This window comes from Zonotrichia albicollis, chromosome 11 (assembly GCF_047830755.1).
Source record: "Zonotrichia albicollis isolate bZonAlb1 chromosome 11, bZonAlb1.hap1, whole genome shotgun sequence".
NCBI classification, from domain to species: domain Eukaryota; kingdom Metazoa; phylum Chordata; class Aves; order Passeriformes; family Passerellidae; genus Zonotrichia; species Zonotrichia albicollis.
The window spans coordinates 7,894,538-7,913,616 of record NC_133829.1 but is presented as its reverse complement, the minus strand read 5'-3'; the positions used below and the strand labels follow the sequence as shown (position 1 = coordinate 7,913,616).

Sequence of the window (19,079 nt, the reverse complement as noted above, 5' to 3'; positions counted from 1 at the left end):
GCAAGGGGCAGGGACAAAGGGCTGCTTGACCACTTGATCCTAAAAACCAAGCCACTGCTTCAGCTTGAAATGAGAACAGCTACCACAACCATGACTTAAGGAGTAACACAGCAAGTTAAAAGCCAGCATTTGATATAAGAACCATCTTCTGATCTACATCCTTGACCTTGCCTGTAATGGTGTGACAGTGAGGGGAGGATATTATTGAGGGCTCTGTATGGGGCTGAGCTACACAAGATTAAGTTCAGACACTTTTATTTCCTGCTGTTGAAAACAGACCTTCAATAGGAAAAATAGCAATCCATCCTCCTTGGAAGTAAGTAGCAGATTTGGAGCTCCAAGCTTGTGTCACTCCACATCCTTGAAGGAGGTGCAGCTTTCCTACAACAAAGAGTGTGTCCAGGAAACAAGCTCCACTCTATCCCATCTAGTCCCTCAAAGCCTTAAAGCCACCTGACAACCCTCTGGTTTCCCATGCCTTGTTTTAGGGTGACCTTACACCATCTCCATAGTTCTCCACCTCCTGTGCAATCAGTAGACACAGTGGTGTGAGTTCCCCAAGATCACTACCCAAGGGAAAAAATTCAGCCCTACCAGTATTATGCACAATTTTAGCCCCTTGTAGGCTACATCTCAGGCACTGAACCACAGTTCCTGCTCTCTTCATGGTGTTAGAACACAAATGTGTCACAGGCAACTAAATCACTTTTTAATCCATGACTCAGTTTGGTAAAGAGTAGTCTTGAAACTGTCATTTCCAGTTATTCCATCCAAGTTTTACTTCTCAAGGACATTTCCCCAGCCAATTCTTTCTGGCTTACTGCAAGTTTGCAGAAAAGGACAATGAAGTCACTCCATCAGCATCTGCTTATCCAGCAGTAGCCAGGAGCGGATACACCAAACCATTCATGATCTACAAAGATGTTCCCAGTTAAATTATCTTTCCCCTTTTCTGTATTCTTGGCACTTGGCTAATTAATTAATCTGCTTGTTATTTTCCCACTAAGCTGTGGCAAACTGGAAGCAATTAACAGAGGGATCCATTTAGTATCAGGACAAGACACAGCAGGAGCACGCAGCTTGTTCTGTACCCGTTCGCCTCCAGCATCCTCCTTCCTGCAGCCCACATCCCTCAAGCCAAACACAGATTTTGGATTAAAGGACACAATGAAAATTCATCAGTTTATTCTACAAGAGCTGGAGAAAAGTGACAATTCTGCCTTCTTAAGCTGGGAGAATTGGCCCTTCACTGCAGAACTCACTCTAAGGTTCCACTAGCAGAAAGACCAAGCTAGGCTTTGAATGGATGGAAGAAACCATAAATTTTTAGAGTGGTCCTTATTTCTATTGCCATGTGCTTGCTTCCAGTGTCCTACCAACACAAGGCAGCTCCAGTCTAGCACCAAATACCAGTCTTTGTTAAAAGGTGTGTTGTACAGCTGGGATAATACAGTTTCCCATGCTGGCCTGGTTCCAAACTTCAGCTGAGCAACTTTTTCCGTGAGTATGTCCTGCTAAGGCGTCGCCTCCTGGAAATCATGATGTGGAATGGAGACAGCTCCTGGTTGGCAGTAATTTGGACAGCATCAGAATCCTCCTCTGCAAAAAACCAGAAAGAATACATGAAAGCCACAGTTTACCAGAATTCACTGGTGATTCCAAGAAGCCAATACCTGGTGGAAGTTGCACTTCCCCTGTAGCTACTCTCTTCATTCTTCAGCAACTTTTCTCTCCTTCCAAACTTCCCAGTTCATGCCAAGTTTCTTGTAAGCATGTGAGATCAAGATACTGAACACAGCAGTGGCAGATAGAGGTTTTCTGCCCAAAGCCCAACCCTTAGCACAGCATGATTTTGTTCTTAGCTGGAAGCAGAGAGCACAGGCAGTGTGCTGGAGCCCAGCCTTTCCTCTCCTGTGCTTACCTTGAACGCGCTTCCTCTGAGCCGGCGGTGGGGACAGCAGTGGAGACTGGGTCAGGGCTCGAAGGCTGCTGGCACAAAGTCCACTCTTCAAGGGTGGGGTTGAGCCTGAAGAAGCACAGTGAGATGCTGCAGCAAAAATACTCAACAACTCAAATGTTAAGTCTCACACACAGCCTTTATGCTACCTCAAAACTGACATCAGTATAAGTGATACTTTGGGTTTATCTGAAATAAACTCTAGGCTGTCACAGTGCTGTTTTAGCATTTGAGAAAGGTAAATGGCAGTCTGGAATCAGCACATTTAATTTTCTTAGCTGGTTTAGCAGAAAATCACTTCACTTGTATTAAACAGAGGTAATTCACATTTCCTGGAAGAAAACTACAGCCACAATGATACAGAAATACGAACACAAGGTCTGTAGGTACAGAAAGTCTCTCACAGGACCATCTTAAGTCTATTATTTCATGTCCTGAATATGGATTACTGTTGCTTCAAGGTTTGACCTTTTTTCTGTGATAATGTTGAGTAAGACACTGCCTCTCTATACAAATCTTTCCTTGCAAGAGAAAACACACACCAAAGCTTTGTGCAATGACTACAGAACAACACCTGCCACAGCCCTCTGTAATTTCTACAAGAATACTGGATTAAGTATTTGAAATTCACAAGGCCTTGTTTACAGAGCTGAACAGCCTGTTTCACCAAGGTTAGTATCATCTGTACCTACAGCAAAAGCAGAGAGACAGCTTAAACCCATTCAGCTTCTGATACATTATTGCTAGCACGGGAATAATTTCTGGCAGCACTTTCAGTGTCCACCTCCACAGGCACAGACAACTGGAGCAGCAATAAACACCAACATCCACAGGACTAACCCCACCAAGACTCCAGTCTGAAGCACTGAAACAGCCAAGCTTTATACTTAAGATCGTTGGCTTGTTAGCTGAATGCTGGGCAGAAAGAGGCAGTGGCATCAACACAAAAACATGAACAAATCACCAGCTGGATGCAACTGGGATCCTCTCTCCTCAAGTTCCCAAACTTGCTATAGTTCCTCCAGCTTTCTGCTCTTTCATATTTCTCTGACCTCTCTTCCATCGTTAATACTTCTCATATCCAGTCTGCCTCTCCACATAATTATCTTCCATGTCATCTAAAAGTCACTCCCCTTTCACCTCACTCTCCCTCAGATAATTACATGGGAAACAACTGTGCTCTTGTTTTAGTCTAAACCCCATTTTTAACCACATCTGAATTTCAGTGGAGTGTCTTTCATGCCATTTAATTACCTGACAAAAGGAAGACATCATCATCCCCTAGACAACTGTGCTGCTCCAGTGTTTTGAGGGCACATGCTCCTGGTTTCTCAGGAAGTAAAGAGTCTGTCCTTGATTTAGTTCTGTTGCTCTCATCTGTGGAAAAGCCAGAGAGATCCAAGCTGCCCCTATCAGGACATGATCTCTTGGCACTGTGGTTCTCCTCCTTTTCTGGTGATAGGTAAGTAAAGACTCGCTTCCGAGATTTCAAGCCAAAAGTTCCCATGGCAGAGTCCTCATCAGCCTTCAGTTCAGAGTCACTAGGAGATGCCTGATCCTGGAGCCTGCAAATCCCTTCCACTTCAAATTCCCCAAGAGGATTTGTCACTTTGCTGCTGCAGTTTTCTGAGATCCTCATGGTTCTCTCTCTGCCTGCTGAGGCCCATGTCCGATCATCAGCACTCCTCTCACCCTGACTGCAGCTCACACCAGCAGTGCTGCCTGCTGCTCTCTTCCTCCGAGGCCAGTCATTGATGGCATCAGGAGTACTCTTCCCCTTCTGCTTTGGAGAAGGTGTCTGGACAACTGCTTCCAATGGGAACGGGGAGGTGACAGTAGAGGCACAGCTTGTGGGGGTGTATGACTGGCATATGTAGGTTTGTCCTGCACCTTTCCCAGGTGTGCTATGGAAGGAACGGCAGCAGGATGGGGAGACACAGGCAGCTGCTAGTTTTCCTGGGTGCTTGCTGCACCAGGTCATAGCAAAATCACTGAAGGGGCTTTCTCCTCCCCTGGCTTTGCCGGCACTTGCTTCAGGCTGAACTTCCAAGGATGAGCAAGAGCCAATTTTCTTGATGCGAAGCTTGGGCAGGCCTGAAGCTTGCATTTCAATCTCCACCTCGTAGGTCGGTGGGCTGGCAGAAGGAAGTTTGCCACGACTTTCAGGAGTGGAGAACTTGGCTGCCAGCTGGGGCTCCCCCATGCGTGCTGCAGCCTCCCGCTGCCTCCTGTCGGCAGTGCAGCGTAAGGAATAGGCAGGAGGAGATTTCTGCACAGGAGGGGAGGGGTTCAGGGCAGATCTGGAGCGTCTCCTGAGACTCGGAGCCTTCACTCCCATGCATTCTTCCCTCAGCACAGTTCTTGCTTCCAAGTCATCACTAACTGTTTGCAAATGGCTTAGGAAGGACTCACAGGTGTTTGCACCGCAGTTCTCCCCCTTAATGGATGGCTCACAGTCTCTCTCAGCATTCTGTGCATGTTCCTGCCCTCCAGCAAAAGGCTTTGGAGACAAATGGTTTTCCAAGTCCTCCCTTGAAGGAGACTTTTGAGACACTCTATCCATCTGTTTATTTTTCTCCAATACAGAAGTATTTTCAGTAACTAGGGATTGATGAAGCTGAAGGCTTTCCACAGAACACTTACCACCACTATCACGACGACTGTCCTCATTTTCTGTAAGTGTTGCACACATGAGGCTCTCTCCTATAGAACCTGGCTCACATTTGCCCTGCTTGGGTGTGTGAAGCAGGGACCCCAGTGAAGTGCCAGTAATCCCTGGAGTCTTTTGAGATGCACCAGGTTCCCAGTCAGACTCCCCAGGCTGCGTGTGGGAAGCAGAGCAGCTTGTCACAGTGTTTGTGGAACCTTCAAGGAGTGGAGAACTGCAGAGAGGCTCTGGCCTCACAGCAAGCTGAGGTATTTCTGTACTCAGTGAGCTGGTCCATAACTTTGAACCAGGATCTTCAAGTTTCCTGGGTGTCCTTTTAGGTGCTCGAGATAACTGATCTGACTGCTCCTGAATTTCCTTTGTGAGGATCTGCCTCCGAGCACTCACTGGAGATGCTAATTTTGAGAGGTATCTCAAGGAACGTCTTGGAGTCTGAAGTTCTGTAAAACACCTTTCTTGGGTGGCAGAGGGAGGAGAAGAAACAGGATTTGGATCTGTTGGAGGTAATACAGAGGCTGTGACCCTTTCACGTTTTGGCGTTTGCCAGGCAGGCTCTTTGTAAGGAGGGGAAAGTGTCAGAGCTGCACAGCCGTCCTCAGCAGTCACTTGCACTGAGTGAACCCTCTTGCTGTCAGTTAACACAGATGGAGACTTGACTCTTTGTGCAGGATGAGAAAAGCACTTCCCCAAACATTTAGCTACATTCTGCTTAGCTGCTGGGCTTCTGCCAGGTGTCCTCTCCAGCTTCTGAGGCGTCCTGTGGACAATGCGAGGCGATCTCCTTGGGAGCTTGCTGGCAGAATTCAGCAGCTTCTGGGCAGATTTGTGAGGTGTTTTTCTAGGAGTCTACAGGGGAAAAATAATATATATTAAAGAATCATGCTTGTTCTACTCCAGGAGTATTATCTATCCATCTTCATATTTACTTCTCAAGACTTGAAACATAAAAAACCCACTGGATGAGACTTAACAAACACTAAATCTAAGATGCTGATGAATGGAGAAGAAAACAAAGATGGGAAGAAAGAGAAAAGAAGGTAGGTAACTGTTTCTACCTGACATGAGGTGAGCTCCTCTAAGTGTAAGGAATCTTTTCTTGTTCTCTTCCTTCCAGGTGAAGGCTTCCCTGCAGGACTACCCATGTCAATGACTGCACCAAAGAAAAACCTCTTGGGACTCTGGATGGGGGGGCTCTCTGAATGCTGGTTAAGGCCTATAAAATGGAACAGCACAATTTAACTAACACAAAGTAATGTGCCACAGTTGTCTGAGTCACGTCAGATGTATGGAAAAGTAGTGTAAAAAGCTCATATTCCTGGCATGTTCTTTTCTAACCAAGAGTTAAAGCTTCACCAGAATTATTGTTATTATCCATTATGAAATTAATACCCATCTTCAGAAAAAGTGCTCCAATGGTAAAAAAAGGTATAAAATATCTTGGCCTCTTATTCTATTTATAGCTTGTAGCTTTAGATAGTTCTGGTTCATGACTAAGGATTCTAATAAGTAGAATATAAAGAACTAAGTGTCACCATTTTTAGCTGATAATCCTACTGAGAAAGCCTCCAAAGAAGATCCCATCAGTCATTGCTTTATGCTTGCACAGAGTAAGCTATAGGATTTCTGTCCCATATTTTACAAGGATTTCACTGCTTTTAAGGAATACAGACTGACAATCAGTGGTATTCTGTTAGATGGGCCTGACTGGTTTGTTAAGTTGGCAGTGAATTCATCATAGAAATAGCTGCCTTACCATCCTCAAAATTCAGATTACCAATTAAAAAATAATTACTGAGGATGAATTTCTGTCTAGGGGAGATATTACATGACAGCTCTTAGCTTCTTACAGTCTCTTGTAAAGCCAAATCAAATCAAACTCAGAGCTATCCATGTCAGCTTTTCAGATCAGCAGTATCAGTCTGCTCAAATTCCACTCAGTACCTTCTACATCCTGCAGTTTACAGCTCTCCTTTTCTTGTCCCTGGTGGAGGTGCTGTGAATTTTTTGAGCTGGGCAGTGTAGTGGAATAGAAAGCACTAGAGCAGGTCCTATTCAAAGCCAGCTGTTTGATGCGTGGGCTTCTTCTCAAACCTGCTTCTGAAAAGGCAAGGACAGTGGAGACTGAGCCTTCTTTCCCCCTCAGCAATTGGCACAAAATCAGGAGCAGTTCACAACTAAAAGGAACAGACCCTCAGAAGAAACTTCTCTACAGATAACCTGTCTCACCCAGGAAGGCAAGCAAGTGAAGCAAAGGTTCAGTTTTTTCGAGGATTTTGGAATATTTATGCATACAAATCTCCTCAAGCATGATGCCCCTCCTCTAACTCACGATTACTCTCATTTCTCTTTAGAAATTATATGGAAAGGAATGCTAGAAAATCCATGTTCAGTGCAAGTTACATCCAAGTTAAAAGACGGGTTAATGCTCTTGTCTCTTCTTGCTAGCGATTTCATTTCCCTGCTTGCCCAGACATGCTGATTTTTTCTTCCCTTCTGGGGAAAAAGAACAGCAGGAGCCAACACAAGAGACACTCCCCAGAGCCAGGTGGCTGTCTGTTACAGCAGAAATCAGAGCAGGGTCACAGCACAACATGGTGAAGTTACATTAAAAATAAGCATGTGCTGGTTTGACAGTAATTATAGCAGCTCAGATTCTTGTTCACCCTTCAAGTCCTTCACGTTTTTTCATTTAAAAGATTTACTATCTACATCTCTTTCTTAACTTAAACTGTACAGAGCTGTTAAAGCAGTGAGCAGCAAGTGGTTCTGTCAGAACAGAACAGTACAACACTTTTGGACTGACTTCTAATGAATTAGCCAAATCAAAGCACACTCATCTTGTGAGGTACAACACAGCCCAACCACCTTTAATGAAAAATCAGTGCTTACCATATATGGCCTTCTCTGGAGATTCTTCTACAACATCAGTGTCACAACCTGGATCAGAAGACCTTGAGAAACAACAGACATTTTGGGCTTAGCATACTGAGCACATGTACAGGAACAGAACTTGCCACAGAGAGTAAGAAGTAGTGCTTTATCCTACACCAATATATTGTGTTGTAGGCTACTCTGAGTGACCAGTAAGCACTTTGCCTCCTATTGACCTGTAATTAAGTATTGGTAGCTCCCTAGATGTACAGGTAACAGCTCTACATGAAAGAAAATGCTACAATTCAGCCTGGAGCCCACAATACAGTAGAAGCATTTTTTTCATAAGCTCTTGAATCAGTAACTGAACCTAAACAGATATTAGCCAGGAATTAAAGCAGCCTGACTTACATGATGAAGTAAGCAGTATTTCCCCCCACTTAAGCAATGGCATTTAGCCTCCACTGGTTCTCCTACTGCCCTAAGTGAAGATCATCTTTGACTGCAATGATACCTGGTAATTCTGCTCATAGCCATTAATTAGTTACTGAAGAAATTCAGAAAGAACTCACCGGCCTTTGATCTGCTTGTGCAGGAGCCTCCTGGACACCTGCTTGTGCAGTGGCGTTTCTGCAACTCTCTTGGTCAATAACTTGCGATGATCTAAAAATCATGCAAGAGCCGTAACACCACACCATTATAAAGCACTCAGAATAAGAAATAAATAAATACAGTTTTGCACAGGCTTCAGCTTAAGAATGACAGTAGTTATTCTTAAGTCAATACAGAACCACTGTGCTGTCTCCCAGACTCACAAGCTATCATTATTTCAGTCCAGTGTTTACACCTCCCTCAATATTGTACCATGTCAGACACAGATAACCTACTGAGATAGCTTTCATTATTAATCTTTATTTCACAGATCCCTTTTAAACCAAGCATTTTTAATTTTCTTTACAAGATGTAAAGAGTTTAAAAAACAGGTTTCAGTTTTAATACCATCATTATTCACCCTCCAAACACCACAGCAATGACCTCCTTTTATCCTTTATTAAAAACAGATCATAATTGTTTCACAGAATTGAGAATAAAAAAATAGGAATTTTAGCAAAAGCCCTTCCACAACAATCCTACATGTGCAAGTCATATCCTACCTTTGGTGCCCTCACTGGTGCATTTGTATTTTAGGCCTTCCACAGCAGATACTGACTGGCTTCTAAGCATCTTTTTCAGAGATCTTTTTGATGGTGAAAGTATCTCTTCATTGAAGAGATTCCTCCTTACCTTTGTAACCTCTGTGAGACAAGAAAAGCACGAAAAGATCAGATTACTAGGAAAAGAGAAGAAAAAAAACAAAGGAAAAAAAATACAAAGGTAATTTTGTTAGGTGACTAGGGATAGAACAATATACCAGCATGGAAAGACGTTTTAGAGCAAAAAGCTTTGAGAAGTTGTTTTTCCTGCTACTGGAACATGTCCTCCTCTAAATCCATTCCAGCCTTCTCTTCTGAATTTGTTATTATTTGCATTATTCCAGCAATAAGCTACAAGCAGATGCCATAGCAGAAAAAGCAGACAATCAGTGTCCCATGTGGAACATTAGGTGCACTACAAAATCTCAACCAAAGCACACCTTGGTTTGGAGAACATGAGATTTATTTTTATGAAGTATTTGTGGGGATATATCCTATTTTCAGATATAGTTTATTCTTGTCCCCATTTTCTTTTCAGGACAGAGAAGTTGGAAATAATTTCAAGAGTCAAGGTTTTCTTTTGAGGACACAAAATTTAAGTTTTCTGTGTATGAGTACACAGAATACCACATATTTTTTTCCCCTCAAAGTTTCTGCACAACTCAGCAAACCTTCCTTCAGATTTCCAGCATGCCTCAGCATAATTTCACCATGGCTCAGTAAAATTTACAGGGACAACATGTGCTGAAGATGCACCTTTCCATGAACAAGCCAAAAGTCAATATACCTTGCCCTGCCTCTTTCTGCAGCAAAGGCATCTGCTGGGACTTCTCAGTGGCAAGGTAAGAATGGGAGTTCTCCTGAAACAAATGAGAAATCAGCCTCAGCAGCAGTGCAATGCTATGTTTAAGTATGAATATTAACTAGAAGCTCTGAACACATTATTTCAATTTTTCCTTCAAAACAATTTGATCTCCGTACAGCTGATATGGCACACTTAGTAAGGGAATACAGAGCAAGGGTTTTTGCAGTCAAGCATCACAACTCACAGACAATCCTTCTGGAAGAGTTTTACCTTTCTGATGGGGTTCTTGGCTACCTTGGGAATCTCAATTTGACGCAAGTTCTGTGGTGCTTCTGTCATGCTCCTGTGTCTGGCTAAGACATGACTCCTTCAGAAGACACATAAAAATTAAGTCAAAATGAGATCAACAGCACAGTTATCAACCTACTGACAATTAAACTTAGATGTGACTTGAGAGATAGGATGTGTTTACCTAAATTCAAATTGCAAACTACATTGATACCTCATTTACTACAACACTGGGATATGATCTGCAATATAAAAAGCTATTCCTAAAGTTGGTGTTGGAATTCATTCACAATTTGCTAATATGAACACAGAGCCCCCAACACAGAGATCTCCAGTAAATAACTTCTAACTTTAACAATATAGGTCAGCTACTGCAGAGCATAGCATGCTTTTCCTCTCATGGAAGACGCTCCTGAAATCTACTTTTGCATAAGATACAAACACAGAAACAAGACTGTATTTTTTACAGTGAACAAAAAGCTGCCTCCTGTTTGGAGTTAGTACCTTCTCTTTTTGGCCGATCTGGTGCGCAGCTCCTCCAGCTGATCCCCCTCAGAGAGAACAGCACTGGGAGTTAAGACAGATGATAAAGAGGGAGGAAGGCCTGGAGATTTGCTATCCAGAGTCATGGAGTCATCACTGAAGAAGTCTGAAGGCAGAACAGATGCCAGCTTCGGAGGTATTTGTGTACCCAGACCATAATAAATATCTCCGAGGGTCTTCGGTACAGAATTCATATACCTGGAGCACCGGAGAGAACACACATGAAATACACCCCTCCTCAAAACTTTGGTATTTCAAACTCAAGGTGTGAACTAAATCCTTGTCCTTACATGTCCATTTAAAAACAACAAACAGAATATCAACTGAGTTTTTAAATTAATTTACTTGTTTATCAGCTACTTTTTCTTTAACCAAAATATAAGTGTAATAAAGCGAACACATCTAAATTTCTGAGAATTATAAAGATGCAGTAAATCAAAGCTGTTGATTGCTCTCTACTCACACACAACATCTGGCCCAAATCATAGTCCCCAGCAATACATAAGTCATGCCAAATAACTTACACTTCTAATATTTCCTCTAGAAACTTTGTAAGATAGGCTGGGTCTTCAGTCAGACATAAGATGCGCAGCATATCTGTCACCTGGAAGAGAAGGTCAGGTGGCAAAATGGATTAAGGTGTGCCAGCTGCAGCACCAGATATTTTAGTAAGGAATATGAAGCATTAGTGTAAAATCAAAGGAAAATCAGGCTCCAGGTCCACATTTCTAGTGCCATGCAGAAACACAACCTGGTTTATACTTTACTTGCCTCTTCTAACAGCTGCTCCATTTCCTCAGCGCTGCTTTGCAGTGAAGGGCACTGAAGGCACAACTCCAGGCGCAAAAATACCTGAAGTCGGCACCTAAGGAAACAAGTAATTACCCACCACATCTTTTTCTACTGCAAACAGCAGATTTACTGCAAAAGGTGTGCTCAAAAAAGCAATGGGAAGGGAAGTGGTTCCTTTTGACAGCAATATTTAGTTAGCATTTCATTTGGGTGGCAAGGGAGATACCTCACTCCAGATATTGGCTGCAGTGCTTATCACACAGCATGAGTATATTTGCATTTAATGGAATGGTTTTACTGCAACCAGAGATTACCCTTGAAATATTTGTCCCATCTAAATACTCTTCCAGTTGCACAAAAAAGCCACCATTAAAAACTGCTAACCAACTCCACAGTATCTCAGAGGCTGAAGTAAATACAGTGTCTCATACTCTCTGACTTTGGTCTCCTTCTGTGAGCCATGCTGTTGTCTGAGCATTTTGCTGGTCTTCAGGAGATGGTTTCTGACTCTTCCCACACAGGCCACCTGCAGACACATCATGACAGCAAGAACTTCAAAACTGTTCCCTATCTGCAGGGCAGGTTCTTCCCTTGTCCCCCATTTACCAACCCAATCAATTCTTTTGGGAGTACAGTTTTTTCCTTTTCTTCCAAGGAAAGGAATCACTCTTCCTTTCAGTAGCAGAGTTTTAAAATAAAATAACTTAGAGCTTGAAATCACAGAGGTCTCATGCTCACAGCTCCAGGCCTTCTTCACTTTGGATCCACTTTGGATTTGCCTCTCACAGAGTTTTTATCAAATTAATCCCACGCTTACCAGTTTTGGTTTAAGATTACTCTAAACCTATAAATAGTGCTAAAGATTGTAAGAAATACCTTGAAGAACTTTTCCTCCCTGACAAAGCCAGGTGTAGATTTGCCACATAATGCAAAAACAAAAGATGCATCTTCTTTAAAATACAGTTTACAAGAATGTATTTTTTTAAATACTGTCTTTGAAATCAGAATTTGTAAGGAGGTCAATATGAAGTAAAGATGTCTTGCAACATTCAGCAAAGTTCTAAACTGATAACTGAACTGGATTTTCCTACATATTTTACAAGCATCCAGTTTTTCACTATTGTGTCCTCACAGATAGAAACAGTCAGTGACCATGGTGCACCTCCACATAAAACCTCAGAGAATATGAAAGAAAGTTAGCCCAAAATAGTAAAAATTCTAACTTCCAGATCAGTAACAACCCCGCCCACATGCTGACACCTACCTCTTTCTCTTTGGTATCTTGTACTTTCAAGAAGCTTTTAATGGCCATGATCATATTCTGGGCACACACAGATGAGGGAATTCCCTCAGCAACAGCCTTCTGGTAGCTGGCAGCCAAGTGGGACTGCAGCTCCTCCTCTGTTTGGAAATCTGCAAGGAAATGGTCTCCATTAGCTAAATACATGTTCACCACACCTCCCTGATAAAATCCTCACCCCAGCTGAAGCAGGGAACAGAGGAGGTAATAATAAACATTTCCTCCAGTAATAATGTATCCAGACCACAGTACACTAACAGAGGCTGTCCCAGGTTCAGGCCCATGACATACTATAAGCTAAATTAGTCCTATAATCAACAAAGTTTGCTTAAAATCAGCAAACTTCCAGGCTACTGAAGCAGTCAAGAAATGCCCTTTATTTCTGCCTAATTGATAAATAGGACTACATTTCCAGTTAAACCTTGATGATTGCTTCCCTCTATTTCACTTGGTTAAAAAAATTTTAAAAGTAAATCCTTATTGCTTTTTTCAGATGGATACAAGGCAAGAAACTAATCCCAGAAGCAGCTGTAACAGTTTATAAAGAATCAGAAACTAAATGGCAGAAGGGTGGGGAAAAAATGTCTACTCTTGCCATGCTGAAGATACAGAAACTCAAACACTGATCTGCTGCTTGGTACTGAATATTCCATTGTTATCCTTTGCTCTCCCTTCCATAAAAATCCTCTATGACTCCTCTATCAGGATATAAGAGTTCATATGGGATGTATCAAGACAGAAAGATAACAGGACTTAACACACACCAATTGATATTTTAGGTGCTTTTCCCTTTCCTTCCACCTTTTCATCTAATCTTTTTGCTGAATGCTTCTGTGGAACTTTCTCATTCACTGCTGGTGCCACAGCATCAGGTTGAAACTTCTGAGCTTTGACATTCAGTCTTGCTGCATTGAGCATCTGCAGGGATCTGGGCATGGTCTTCATCTTCTGCCTGACTGGAGTTCGGGGAACCCCACCTGCAATGCCACAAGAGAGAGTCCTACCATCAGGAACACTGGAACTCCATCCAAGGTAGAGAACAGAACTAAATTCTGGATTATGTGACCTTAGTAACCTCCTAGAGGAAAACCTGGCCCAAAAGGTTGGTATTTCTTTGTGAAATTAACATACAGGCAGCTACTTCTCCAAATAAAAACCCAGGGGCATATTGCTCTGCATAAGAACTTACACAGGTTTAATCAGAAGTTATATATATATACAGGCAGCAATCTTAGGTCACAGAAATAGAAACAGCTGACAGCAGGACTTGCAGATACATGAGGCTAAGGTAAAGTCAACTGTAGTTAGTGTAGAGAAATGCAATGATTAAACTCTTCTACAAAAAAAATTGTTTTATTTCTCTAATTAGAAAAAAATTGCAGTATTTACTAGTAGTTGAAGCAATCCTTGTTTCAACAGCTAATTAAACTACAGAGCTCTGCATGCTGCTTTTAATAGCTTTGTCACTCACTGCACAGCCCTGAATTACAATAATTTGGGTTCTACTACAGGACTAACCTAATACTAATAAGCAAATGAGACTGTCCCCAGATAAATATCTAAAGCATGGTACTACTTAAGAGTACAGATCTCTGGAGTTCTTGTATCATCTTTTATTGACAACACACACATATAACCCCAAACTATACGTACGTCTTTTTTTGTTATTTCCTGGTCCAGCTGCAGCAGAGGTTTCACTGAATTTTCTCTGGTACAGCTCAGACAGACTTTCTGAGAGCTCCACATCAGATTGGTCTGCACCATCCTTCCTGTTAGCACAAGGAACCTGCAGGAGCCTGTAAGAAAGAACAATACCATTATCAAAAGAAGGTGGGAGTAGAAAGCATATCCTATCTTCCTGTGGAAAGAAACAAGGCTTTTCTAGATTTGGGAGTAGAAAGCATATCCTATCTTCCTGTGGAAAGAAACAAGGCTTTTCTAGATTCCAGTCTGCAGCAATATAGTGCAAGCAGCACACACCAGTAACTCTTCCAACACTTGTTCCCCAACACACTTAGGAGATGCAGAAAACCCAAGCCCTCTTAAAATGCTGGAAAAAAGCATTACAATAATGTACAATGTACATTACATGTACAATGACACTGACCTGTACCACAAAACTCAATGAGCAGCTTTGTGCTTTCTAAACTACCCTGCATTAGGCTCTTTAGTTTCACTCAGCAAGCTCTTTGAAGAAAGCAAGCTTATCCATTTCAAATAAACACCAACTCTGAGAACACAACCACACCTTCAGTATCTTGCACTGGATCTTACCATCCCATAAAGCTAAAATTTGTCATTTCCCAAGTTGCTTAAGGTCATTTTAAATGATCTTTATACCTTCTGAAACTGCCAAGATTTTAATCCATGCAAACTCATACCCAAACATCCTGTTCCAAGTTTCTTTTGTCTGTATACTCCACCATGAGATAAGCTACCAGTAAACTGAGTACAGAACTAAAAGCAGCAGAACTCTAGAACTCTAAGCAATGCTACAGCCATACCCCCTTAATAGGAAGCAGAAATCCTTGATTATTGCTCAGAGACATTCAGAAAAATACCTGAAGGACTCCATCAGATCTGAGCTTGCTCCACAGGCATTGGATGCAGGATACCAGGCTTCCAGCACTGAAGGATGCCAGCCCCCTGAATGGGACAGCTCCCGTTGGACCCACTCTGGCACTGGAGCTTCTTCTCCTGTACAGACACACACATATCCAAAAATGAGAAAAGCTGAACTAAGTGGCAGAAGCTTCACAGAAGCTCTAGAGACAGAGGTTCACAAACCTTTGATCCTTGACACAATTTCATAGCCAACACAACAGAAGATGAGAAGATTCACTCTAACACAAAACACTCAAGCAAAAGCAGCCTCCTTGCTGCAGTCCTACCCAAAAATTTTACTGGTCAGGGATGGCCCATGTGACACATTTTAGGAAGCCTCCTTCTAACAGCATGTCCTCAGGCACATGTACCTGTGCTTTATCAGCAAGCTAATGGAAGCTAATACTTAATAATAAACCAGAAAGCTACACCCATACAGATTTCTTTCTGCATCACATCACAAACCCTTAGCTGCAGATGACACAATGAACAAGTCCCAAAAATGAGACTTCTCAAGGAGAAAATCATTAACTTTACATTTTTTCTGGACATGATCAAAAGATGGTGAGTTTTGCATTTCCTGACACCTACCCAGACTGGCCAGAGAATCTTCCAGTGACATGTCAATTTTACTCAACACACTATTCACAATCTCTGGCAGGTGAGTAGCAGAGTCTTGGGAAGAGTCTTCCACTACAGCTCCTTCAAGGCTGCATCCCTGAATTTCAGCAGTCTTCTCAGGACCAAGCACAGTCAGAACTGCAGCATCCCCAGAAAGAGGTGACAGAACAGCAGTGGAGGGGCACCAAGTCTTAGACAGAGATACTTCAGCAATCTGCATTTTAAAAGAAAAAAAAGGGAAAAAGAGAAGAGTTTACATTACCTAGAAATACAGAGACCTAAGGAGCACAGATACCTTACAAGCAGGTTATAGCTACATGATTTAAAAAAATGTTCTGAGTTTAGCATCAAATGAGCAATTTGCAGTGCAGTGTCTATTACTGTCTTCACAAAGTGATACTGCCAGCCCTTCTGGCACAGTTCACTTCAGAGCAGGCATCAGTTTAAGGCAAAGATGAAGATTTACCATGTGCAGTCCTTCAGCCACCAGACTCCCCAACAGCTGATGAAACAGAGAGCTGCTATATTCTCCCTGCCCAGGCTGTGAGCTCTGCAGGATCCAGCTCTCTGTGAGGAAGTGGCCAGCCTGTGCCAAGCTCCAGCCTGTCAAGCTTCCTTTCACAACAATGCTCACTGGACACTGCAGATGTCTTTGGCTCATGGCAAGAGGTTCCAGGACCACAGCACAGCTTTCCTGCTTCTTCCCTCCTGTGCAAGGATAGGATAAAGAAAAAGTCTGAAAGCAAGCATTTTCCATCAAGGTGAAGAGACAACTTCAATGGCAGAAAAGTGAGTTCCAAGATTAAACAGGGAATATACTCTACAGTAAGTGTGTTGCAGAACTGACCTCCTCCCCATGCTCCCAAGGAGCTGAGTGCATGGAAGCACTACTACAGAAAGACCCCATGCATCCTGCAAGCTGCTTTACAGCTGATCTGTTTTCTTTGGAAGGGGTTTTTAATCTTATTTTAGCTAAATCAAATAATTGTATGAGAAATGGGAGTACACCTCTCCAAGGTGGGACCAGCAAAGAGCCCTTCATCCAAACATCTAAGAGCATGGCAAACTGAAGAGGCTAAATCAGAAACATGGGCTCATAGTCCTCATATCAGAAGCAGAGCACAAGCAGAACTTTAAAAGAAAAACACCTAGGTTTTTAAATATGTGAAATTATTTCTACACACATTCACAAGGGAAGCTCATCAAGGACCCTGCATGAGAGATCAGTTACTACCATGCACATCTATATTTTTCTTTTTTTTTATTACCAGGCATGCTGAGAAACAATGTTCCTTCTTGCTGAGGAAACACTGATCGATAGAGGGATGGCCTGGAGAACAAACAGTTCAAAGTCCCATCCAGGGGCAGAAGCCTGGTCCAAGGCACAGCCTGTGGCTCTGGGAACCTGGAGTCTCTGAGGAAGCCAGAAGCAGCATCTGCCCTGGGGTGACTCAAACAGTACACCAAGGTTTCAGCTGGCAAAATGGTGCCTCCCATCTGATGAATCACTTCACACATTGTCCAGTAGCCATCATGATCTGGGCATTCGATCAGCTGAAATAAGAGTAACAAAGAGGTTAAGGTTGGCAGTGAGGGTTTCATGTAAACAAATAAAGATTGCACTTTTTCAGAAAAACTGACATATAAAGCACATCCACAGCATCTACACACGGTGCCTTCTGAGTGTTTTTATGGACTTTATCAGCCTTCATAGGAACCTAACAAAGTAAATACTTTTCCCAGTGAATTAAAAGCTAGCAATATTTGTAAGCCAATTTTTTTAAAATCTGGTATCTACACACCTGAACTATCAGGCTGCTTATCTGCAATTCTGAAGAGCTGTAACACCCCCCTAAGTCAAAGCACAAGACATCCCATCAACAAACACTGTACAGTTACTGCACTGCAGATGTATCTCAGCCTCCACGTGGATGATTCCACTCCAGATTTCAGTCCCTTGCTGAAGATTATGTGGCAGTGAGTGAACCTTGGCGTGGTTCCCTCCCACCCAAAGATAACTCACACCAGAATGCAGCGTGGCAGACGTGCCGCTAGTGCTCACAGCCGAAAGCCGTGTGACCCCGTTACCTGAGCCCAGTCGGCAGTGTCCACCCAGAACAGGGAGATTTTCTGTTCCACGAGCAGCTCCTGCACACTCCTGGGCAGGAGTTTCTCCGCCAGCTCCTGCGCCGAGGGCGGCTCTCCGGGGGAGGAGGGGGCGTCGTTCCCGGACACGAACTGCCGGAGCTCCCTCCGCGAGTGCGGGCATGGCGAGAACAGGAACACGGCGTTCACGAAGCCCTCGGACGGCGCCTCCGGGGGCTCTCGGACGGGCGGCCCCGTCCTGCGGCTCCTGCGGGGCGGCTTGGCGGGGGACGCGATCTCCGGCCGGTCCCACTGGAAGTCGAGCAGCGTCTCCTTGAGCCCGCTGTGCGTGAGGGCGGCGCGGGGCGCGGGGCCGGGCAGGACGGCGGGGGCCCGCGCCCCGAGCCGCTCCGCCAGCTCCTCCTCGAAGCGCTGCCAGGCGCGGGGCCCCGGCGGGCGGAACCCACCGCCCCGCGAGGCGCCGCCGCGGCCGCCCAGCGAGTCGAAAAAGCGGAAGGCCCAGCGGAGGCGGGAGAGGCCGAAGCGGCAGCCCAGCAGCGTGAGCAGGCGGAGGGCGCCGCGCTGGAGGCGCTGGCGGCGCGCGGGGCCGGCGGTGTCCAGCAAGAACACGGCGCTGTGCGAGCACGACATGGCGCGGGCCCCTCACGCCGCCGCCGCCATCGCCCGCCGGTACGGCCACTCGCGCCCTCTCCTAGCGCGGGCCCCCATTGGATGCCGCCGAGTCCCCGCCACGCCCACTCCCTGCGCCGCCCTCTCCCATTGGCAGAGAGCGGAGAGCGGGAGGGCGGAGCGGTGGGGCGGTGAGAGGGGTTCTCGCTGCTGATTGGCCAGCCGCACGGAGAGCGCTGCTATACCATTGGTGGGAAGCAGTGACGGAGGGGGGCGTGGCCAGCGCGCGAACCGAGCCGATTGGGCGCCGCCACCGGTTTAAAATTTAAAGCCGGCGGGGCGCGCCTGGTGGTGACGTCACTCAATGTTATGCATGACGTCACCTAGCGTGTAGTGTGATGTCACTTGTCGTATGGTGTGACGTCACCAGGACAGGGCGGCGGTGTTCGCCGGGTACAGCGGGATCCCCGAGCGGGACCCGGGGCCGAGCCGCGGCCCCGGCCCGGCCCTACCCACCCCGCACCCCGCAGGCTCCCCCGGTGCCGCTAGAGGACCGCGGCTGCCCGCGGACCGGCACCTCCCCATTCTCACCGCCGCCCACGAGCACAGGGACGGGGACAGCGCTGACCCAGCCTGCCCAGATGGTCCTGCCGGCATGGCATCCTCCTTCCCCAGCCTCCCTGGGACAGCCCAGGGCCCGTATGGGTAAAATTCAGATTCTA

The 19,079-nt window shown here is 44.7% G+C and overlaps 1 protein-coding gene across 1 annotated transcript; it reads right to left on the bottom strand.

Annotated features, from left to right (window-relative positions):
• Nucleotides 1-286: 286 nt before the first annotated feature.
• Nucleotides 287-18,459, bottom strand: TICRR (TOPBP1 interacting checkpoint and replication regulator). The gene is made up of 22 exons (XM_014264557.3): nucleotides 17,731-18,459; nucleotides 16,911-17,196; nucleotides 16,109-16,350; nucleotides 15,613-15,856; nucleotides 14,979-15,114; nucleotides 14,071-14,213; nucleotides 13,182-13,394; nucleotides 12,382-12,530; nucleotides 11,549-11,643; nucleotides 11,097-11,190; nucleotides 10,850-10,929; nucleotides 10,287-10,523; nucleotides 9,765-9,861; nucleotides 9,477-9,549; nucleotides 8,651-8,791; nucleotides 8,069-8,159; nucleotides 7,515-7,576; nucleotides 6,567-6,722; nucleotides 5,681-5,838; nucleotides 3,212-5,471; nucleotides 1,922-2,026; nucleotides 287-1,599 (listed from the first exon to the last, which is right to left on the bottom strand). Exons 1-22 carry the CDS (start codon nucleotides 18,376-18,378, stop codon nucleotides 1,481-1,483), a joined length of 5,829 nt encoding a protein of 1,942 aa, XP_014120032.2. The 5' UTR covers nucleotides 18,379-18,459; the 3' UTR covers nucleotides 287-1,480.
• Nucleotides 18,460-19,079: the final 620 nt, after the last annotated feature.

What these genes read in the sequence shown, in the direction of transcription:
- TICRR (XM_014264557.3), bottom strand. Translation starts at nt 18,378, where the DNA reads ATGTCGTGCTCGCACAGCGCCGTGTTCTTGCTGGACACCGCCGGCCCC. An exon ending in AAGATACCAAAGAGAAAGAG is followed by an intron (nt 11,644 to 12,381) that starts GTAGGTGTCAGC and finishes ATGTGTCTGCAG; the next exon opens with GTGGCCTGTGTGGGAAGAGT. An exon ending in CCAAGAACCCCATCAGAAAG is followed by an intron (nt 9,550 to 9,764) that starts GTAAAACTCTTC and finishes CATTTGTTTCAG; the next exon opens with GAGAACTCCCATTCTTACCT.